The sequence below is a fragment of the Oreochromis niloticus genome, unplaced genomic scaffold, assembly GCF_001858045.2.
Source record: "Oreochromis niloticus isolate F11D_XX unplaced genomic scaffold, O_niloticus_UMD_NMBU tig00000714_pilon, whole genome shotgun sequence".
In the NCBI taxonomy this organism is placed as follows: Eukaryota; Metazoa; Chordata; class Actinopteri; order Cichliformes; family Cichlidae; genus Oreochromis; species Oreochromis niloticus.
In genome coordinates this window covers 46,199-53,654 of record NW_020327220.1, presented here as the reverse complement: position 1 = coordinate 53,654, position 7,456 = coordinate 46,199, and the positions used below count along the sequence as shown (strand labels likewise).

The 7,456-nt window shown below is 39.2% G+C and overlaps 1 protein-coding gene across 2 annotated transcripts; it reads left to right on the top strand.

The window, feature by feature from the left end:
• The first annotated feature begins 2,843 nt into the window (after positions 1-2,843).
• On the top strand, positions 2,844-6,606 carry LOC109200872 (cystatin-B). Of its 2 annotated transcripts, none has more exons than XM_019356438.2 (4): positions 2,844-3,080; positions 5,846-5,929; positions 6,023-6,124; positions 6,286-6,606. In XM_019356438.2, exons 2-4 carry the CDS (start codon positions 5,855-5,857, stop codon positions 6,409-6,411), a joined length of 303 nt encoding a protein of 100 aa, XP_019211983.1. In that variant the 5' UTR covers positions 2,844-3,080; positions 5,846-5,854; the 3' UTR covers positions 6,412-6,606. The 2 variants fall into 2 exon arrangements, with proteins under 2 accessions (XP_019211983.1, XP_019211981.1); XM_019356436.2 differs by having other exon boundaries at positions 5,843-5,929.
• Positions 6,607-7,456: the final 850 nt, after the last annotated feature.

Here is a 7,456-nt window from a genome sequence, read left to right as displayed (position 1 = left end):
CTTGCTCAGAGGGGATTGTTGGGGTTTTCTCTCTTCTCTCTCTTTCCTTCTTTTTATTCCTCTTTTTACCTCTTTTCCCCCCTTCTACCTTTTTTTTTTACCCAATAAACACAATTGGCAATTACATGTGTTTGAAAAATGTCTTCATTCAACAATAATTCATCTTAGGTATAAAAACAAGAAGTGGGTAATAGCTGCATGTGTGTTTGTGTGTGTGCATAATATACATACTTGTATCCCAGAAGGAATTAATACTAGATGGGTAGAGAGGTTTTAAAGACTAGAAATGTAAACATGTGAGTCCTGTCTTGAAATAAAAATCTATAATTCCATATATTCCTATCTATTCCAAACAACTGTAGTAAGTAACAAAGTTTCATATTTGTCTTTCACTTTGACTCTTAATTTATTAACCATGAACAAGAGGTCAGAGGTCAAATGTGGCATGATACCTTTAATCTTTATATGACACTTTCTGTATGTAGACCAGAGATGGGTGATAATGCATAATTTGATTACTTTTTTCAAGTAACGAGTAAAGTAAGGGATTACTATTGCAAAAAAGGTAATTAGATTACTGTTACTTTCCTGTAAGCATGCTGCGGTACTGCGTTACTAATTTGATGTGATTTCGTTTGCGCGAGTGTCTCATGACAATGACGTAAGCGAGTGCGGCATTCGTGGCAACAGCTGTGTGCAGATCAAAATAGATAATATAACGAGTGCGGGAGAGAGTATGACCGTGCAGCGTTTAAAGCTTGGAAGTACTGACCTTACTTTGAGTTTGATTCCGTAAAAGTGACAAACATTAGCGTCTGATGTTCACTGCGTGGGAAGAAAACGTCTTTTTACAGCGATAAAACCCCTTAACTTCAAAGCAAGCACCGAGCACGCTGCCATGGGAATGCGAAATTCACAGAGAAACTCCAAGATTCTTCCACTGACATGCGGCACACCTGCATCAGGGCAAACCTCCGCCTGCCCCACTCCTGCTAAGCAGGGGGAAATAGAGCAACAGGACCGCTGAGTCTTTGATTTGATTTATTTTCTGCTGTGTTTTACATGCATTTATTTGAAAGAGTGAGTGTAAACACAAAAAACTATTTTATTTTATGTGCTGGAATGTGCAGAAAATAGGTTCAAATGTTAAACAAATTTCAGTAAAGCAACAGGATTACTTTGGGGGGGGTAATCAGTAATTAGTTACTGATTACTTTTTTCAAGTAACTTGACCAACAGTGATTGTGATTGCTTTGGTTGCAATCAGATTGCCATGGTCACCTGCAGTTTGCATGTAGGATGCCAACTACTCACCAAGTGGTGGAAAAAGTTTGGTTTGGTTTGTCTTTCATCTTTACTTTTGCGCTCTCCTGTGTCTCATTGTCTAATCAGCCCCTTGTGCATTTGTAATCCCGCCCTTCCCTCTGCTTTGCCTCACAAACAGCATGCACGCCTGACTTGACTGCAGGATAAAATACATAAGGTCAGTGTAAAAAGAAAAGGAGCAGAGAGAAGAATACATTTAAAGTCCCCCATCAAACAAAGATTTATCAGTAAAACCTGGCTTTTGGCAGCGTTTGGGAGAACAATTCATCCCAAATTAAATCAAAGTATTAAAAATCAGATTCTTATCCTGGTAAAAGGGAGAAAGGATGGACTATAGCAGAGGAGCTGAAAAAAGCTGAGATTTATGTAGAATAAGAACAACACTGGAGTTTTATATCAGGAGGTGTGAAAAAGTGATATAGGTTTGAAAGATGTGAAGAAAGGATAGAAAAGATTGAGAGAACGCAAAGAAGTCATCAGAGGGCAGTACGGCAGGAAGAGATATGGACAGAGAGCTTCCCTGTAGTCACATCTGAGAGGGTGCAATAACCAGAAAAGTGAAAAAGGTGAGAAAATAAAAGGCTAAAAAAAGAGAGCTGCAAAAGATATGAGAGAGAAATGCTGTGAGCATGTCTCCAGGCTCTGAATTGAAGGATTTTAGCACACAATGTTATGTGTTTTCAAACTCACTAAATCATATCTTACAATCTTGTAGCAATAACCATGTGAGACTGAAGTTTAAATACTTTTCTTCCCCACATCCTGTGTGTAAGAGTCAATTATGGCATCATTTGGAGAGTTATATTTCATTTAGCATGTTATCCTTTTTGAACGCATATCTGAAGGGGACCTAAAATAAAGCACAGTTCAGTCAGATGGTCTCTTATTGATTGAAATCAACTTTTCCAGCTTTTAGGAGATAACTGAAAGTACACATGAAAGGTGGTCAGTAGGTTGTCAGCATTATTTTATTAGCAAATTTGACCATTAATCAGTGTTTCTTTTATCTTGTTACTGACGCTTGTCTTTGTTAATTACATCAATGTGAATTTTGTGGTTTGTTTTGTTCGACAAAGTATCGAGTCAGGTGTTGTACTTGGTTTTTCATAGGACAGCACAGAGTTCTGTGAAAAGTTTCTTTCTCACATGAGCTAGAGCTAAAGCAAAAAACTTCAGGCCCATAAATGTTTTAAAAAGTGAATAAATAATATTATACAATAGTCAAGATGAACTGTAGCACATAAACATTTGATGATAGACTTTAAATATTTGACTTTTATTTGACGTGCATTATGTTTATCCTATAGACCAGAAACACTTCATCATTTGAATGACAAACTAAGGAAAGATAAGAAAGAAGTACTGTGTCAGACTAAAAGAGTTGACTTTAGACTTAACTTGCTGTCTGATCTTCAAGCTTACTGTATACCCATAAGGGTGGTATTTATGTTTTTAATTACATTTTTGAAAAAACAAAAACAAAAATAAATAAATTTCCCTTAATGATATAAGCAGTAAATGACACTATAAATTTAACTGATCTTACTTACTGGATATTGTATGTTTCTGTCATGAGTCATGCTCTGAGTGGGTGCACCGTGACGGCTCCACTCCGTCAGTCATTAAGAGTGCAAGCCTGGGAATGCTGGGCACCCCGTGGCTGGAATAAGAGAGCTGCACACTGAAGTGGGAAATGGCAGATATAGGCTGGTGGTGAGGAAAGTCCAGGACTGCCAGTGTGTGTTCAGATACCTGTAAGTATATTGATTACTGCAGTGTGTGTTATTGATGGTAAGAGTTCTGGTGATGTTGATTATGAACACAACTGCATCTTGGATTTATTTAATCAGTGTTTTGCAGTTATCTTATAAATGTGAAAGCATTGTGACATGTACAGCATTTTGGATAAAGTCGCTGCTCTTTGGACGGCCTCAATGCTGCGTGTGTATAATGTAATTAGCACCATAGTGCTGTGTGCACCAGAATAGTTGCAGCTGTCAACCTTACGGTAAGTTGGTGGCAGAGCAGTGGAGAAGGCTAAAGTAACTGTGTGTGTGTGTAGATTATATAAATGAACATATAAATTATAGAAACTATATAATCTATTAACTTTTTTAAATTCCCCTGTCGCCCCTGCGGGCGGTCTATCCTTCAAGCTTGGGTCCTCCACCAGAGGCCTGGGATCTTGAGGGTCCTGCGCAGTATCTTAGCTGTTCCCAGGACTGTGCTCATCAGGACAGAGAACTCGGATGTTGTTCCAGGGATCTGCTGGAGCCACTCGCCTAGCTTGGGAGTCACTGCACCTAGTGCTCCGATTACCACTGCAACCAATGTTACCTTCACCCTCCACATCTTCTCGAGCTCTTCTCTGAGCACTTGGTACTTCTCAAGCTTCTGGTGTTCCTTCTTCCTGATGTTGCTGTCGTTTGGTATCGCTACGTGTATCACTACGGCCTTCTTCTTCTGCTTCTCTACCCCCACCATGTCCGGTTGGTTAGCTACCACCATTTTGTCCGTCTGTATCTGGAAGTCTCACAGGACCTTAGCTCGTCATTCTCGACCACCGTACAACTTCCAGGCCATACTCAGCGCAGATGTTCTTGTATATTATGCCGACCACTTGGTTATGGTGTTTCCTGCCTGCTAGCATCTTGCACCCAACCGTTCCTGGAGTTTCTCAGGGGCATCTTTACACAGCCTGCACCTGGGGTCTTGCCTGGTGTGGTAGACCCCAGCCTCGATGGATCTTGTGCTCACAGCGTTCCCCTGTGCTGCCATGATTAGTGCCTCTGTGCTGTCTTTCAGTCCAGCTTTGTCCAGATCCTGGTGGGATTTCTGGATGTCATCTGCCAGATTTGCAAGTTCTGCTGGTGATACAGACCGTGCAGGGCCCTGTCCTTAAATGATGGTTCTTCTCCTTGATCCTCCTCTTTCTCTGTTTCTCTGGTTTCTGCTGCCAGAGTTATTCACTAAGCATGCAGTCATTAGTGGCCACCTTCCTGATGTACTCATAGATGTCTGTTGTCTCATCCTCCACAGTGGTTCTGACACTCACTAGTCCTTGGCCTCCTTCCTTTTGCTTTGCGTACACTCTCAGGGTGTATCCCAGCAGGGTATCTAATCCCTGGCATCTGATCACAGGTACTGATCATAGGGACAAGCTCTGCAAAAGCTGTCCTATCGATACATCAATCAGCACAGCGTCTATGTCTTTTCCAGACTTTGATCCTACAATCCAGCTGCTAAAGGCAGAGTCTGCATTCATTGCTAAACATAACATTTCTCCTCACGTTCATGCTTACTGGACATGTCGCTGATGTCAGTGCTAATGGGCCTGATGCATCGTCTGGGCAGAGCACCACTGGTAAAATCATCCTGCAAACTTTGACTGCAAATCTTTAGCAGACTGTGTACGGTTTCTAAATGCAGACAGTGTGTGGAAACGGTCTTCTTGTGGTGTCATGTTCCTCTGGTGTCAAGTTTGAAGTTGCCCTATGGCACAGGCCCTATCCACATCAGTTAAATGTAGCATGCTTGGAGAATATGATCGCTGCACCAGGGTCCATGCTCACAGGAGATACTAAGTAGGCACCAATCAGGCACTGGATTGTCAGTACCTGGGGTACCTGAAGCTCAAAACCAGAGTCAATAGCAGAATAAGCTATTTGGCTTTGGCAGAGAAGATCTGGCAAGTTTTTTATGGGCATAATCCACATACTCACCTCTGCTGCTCAACACAGGAATACATTTTCCTTACAAACATGGCACCATTTAAAGGAAAATGAACAGACTTTCCCATAGCATAAGATTTATTGCCAAGAAGAAGTGTGACAGCAAAGAAATGATTGCTCAAATATAAGTTTCTTTACTTTTTCTATGAAGTTTATATGTTTGTAAAAATAAAGTAAATCATCTGCTCTAAACACGTTTATATAGACTCAAGATTCCTTTTATCATTTTCTTGAAAACGTGTTTTTGGGGTGTTTTGCAAAACTGTAAGGTTCCTCAGTCACACACTTTTTTTCCCTTCAGTTGAAAAAACTTGCAGATCTGGCATATTGATCTATCTAAGGTTTGACAGCTTATCTCTGGACAGTCAGCTTAAAGAAGAATTTGCAAAGTTCATGGTATTTATTTAAGATAATTTTTGACAGCCACAGCTGTGGCACATAAATTATTTTTATAAGACATTCATCACGACTACAGACTGACAGAACTACGAGAAACACCTTTTAGTTATCGTCCTTTTTAGTGGTCTGAAAAGTTCATATGAAAGCATAGGTTTATCTGTTTTAAAGACACAGATAATTTAAGACAATTACACAAGTAGATATTTCAAGAAGACAGTGTAAGCAAACATTTAGGGGCTGTGGTTTCACATGTTACTCCTCCTATCACGCGTTAGAGTCACCTTCCAGTAAGTTTCCGGGTCACTTACCCAGTATATGTACTGGGACTTGCACCAGTATGTTTGATACACATAAAACCAGAAAACTGTCTCCTCTGTTTATTTCAGCAGACTTTCACAATGGATGCCATAAAATGTGGAGGATTCTCGAAGGTGAAAGACGCTGATGAGGAAATTCAGACAATCTGTGATGAGGTGAGCTTCTTCATAACATTCAGACAGACAGACACATCAACTCTGTGCTCTGCATTTTACGTTGTGTTTTACTTTTATTTTGTCCATACACAGGTTAAGTGTCAAGTAGAGGAAAAAAGAAATGAAGCATATGCCGTGTTCAAAGCTGTTCAGTACAAGAGTCAAGTGGTGCAAGGAATCAACTATGACATCAAGGTAATTAAAAGTGTGACATCATACATGACTGTGATTATTAATGGAAGAAAATAAAGAAAGTGTTTATGGACTGAGTTACTTGTGGGATCCAGATGAGCTGTTGAACAGATTGAAGATCTTCAGTGTTCAACAAGTACAAGTTTCCTCTGGTTTGACTGCAGGTTCATGTGGGAGGATCCAGCTACCTTCATCTGCGGGTCTGGAAGAAGCTTCCATGTTATGGAGGAGAAGCCGTAGTTACTGGTGTGGAAGACCATCATGACAAAGATCCCATCCAGCCTTTTTAATGAATCACACTTTGTATTTCAGCTGCTCTCTGCCTCCAAGCTGCTGCCTCATGTGCTGTTTTATTATCCTGAAAGAAAAAACTGCAATAAAGCTCCTTCAAAAGTTATAATCAATACATTTAAATGTTTATTTCTACACGTATATCACTGACTGGACTTCGGCATTTAAAGCATTAAAGTTGAATTCTGTAACAAAAAAACAAATGATTGTGATTGCTGACTTCTTGCTAGTTATTCACTTATGTTTTTACCATTATTGCAGCTACTGATGATTTTTATGATCTTCATATTTGTCTGTTTATCTATAATAGTGCAATTTATTCTAAAAATTAAAAAGTAACTAATTGTGTACAAAAAACATAATGAAGTAAAAAATACAATATTTGCATTCAAAATATCGTAACACAGAAACAGAAAGTGGCAAAGCATACAAATGTGAGATCATGTGCACGTAGAATAAACCTGTACTTTTAGTAAAGTACTTGAGTAAATGTATTAATTTACAACCCTTCCCTCCTCTCCATGCTATCATCTAATAGTGTTGGAACTGTAAGGCTAACTCTCGTCCAGTGGCACTGTTTTTTTTAATGTGTGTGTGTGTGTGTGTGTGTGTGTGTGTGTGTGTGTGGGAAGACTCTCTAACAGAGTCCCGAAAGTTCAACACATGTTATTCTGTATTTGATGAGACTCTAATGAGATTTGCTCATTACTTTCATATATTGTTTTAGTAAGTATCCAAAACATACAAGTTCCATTTATATAATTTTTCAAGTGATCTTATATCTGTTTTCACTCCTGTATGCTTTTCACACAAGACAAATACAAACTTTATAAGATTTATATATATCTTTTCCATATGGGAGGATATCCGTTAAGGAAGAGCTGAAAGCAGTTTTTTAGGCCTTGACAACTCTCCAAAATTACAATCACAGCTCACATCTTGTGGCAAACGGATTAAATATTTAAGAAATTTATCGTATAAACACAAAATTAACGTCTAAAAATGGGAATAAAAGTCATTATTTTCTTGTCTATGTGTGTATGT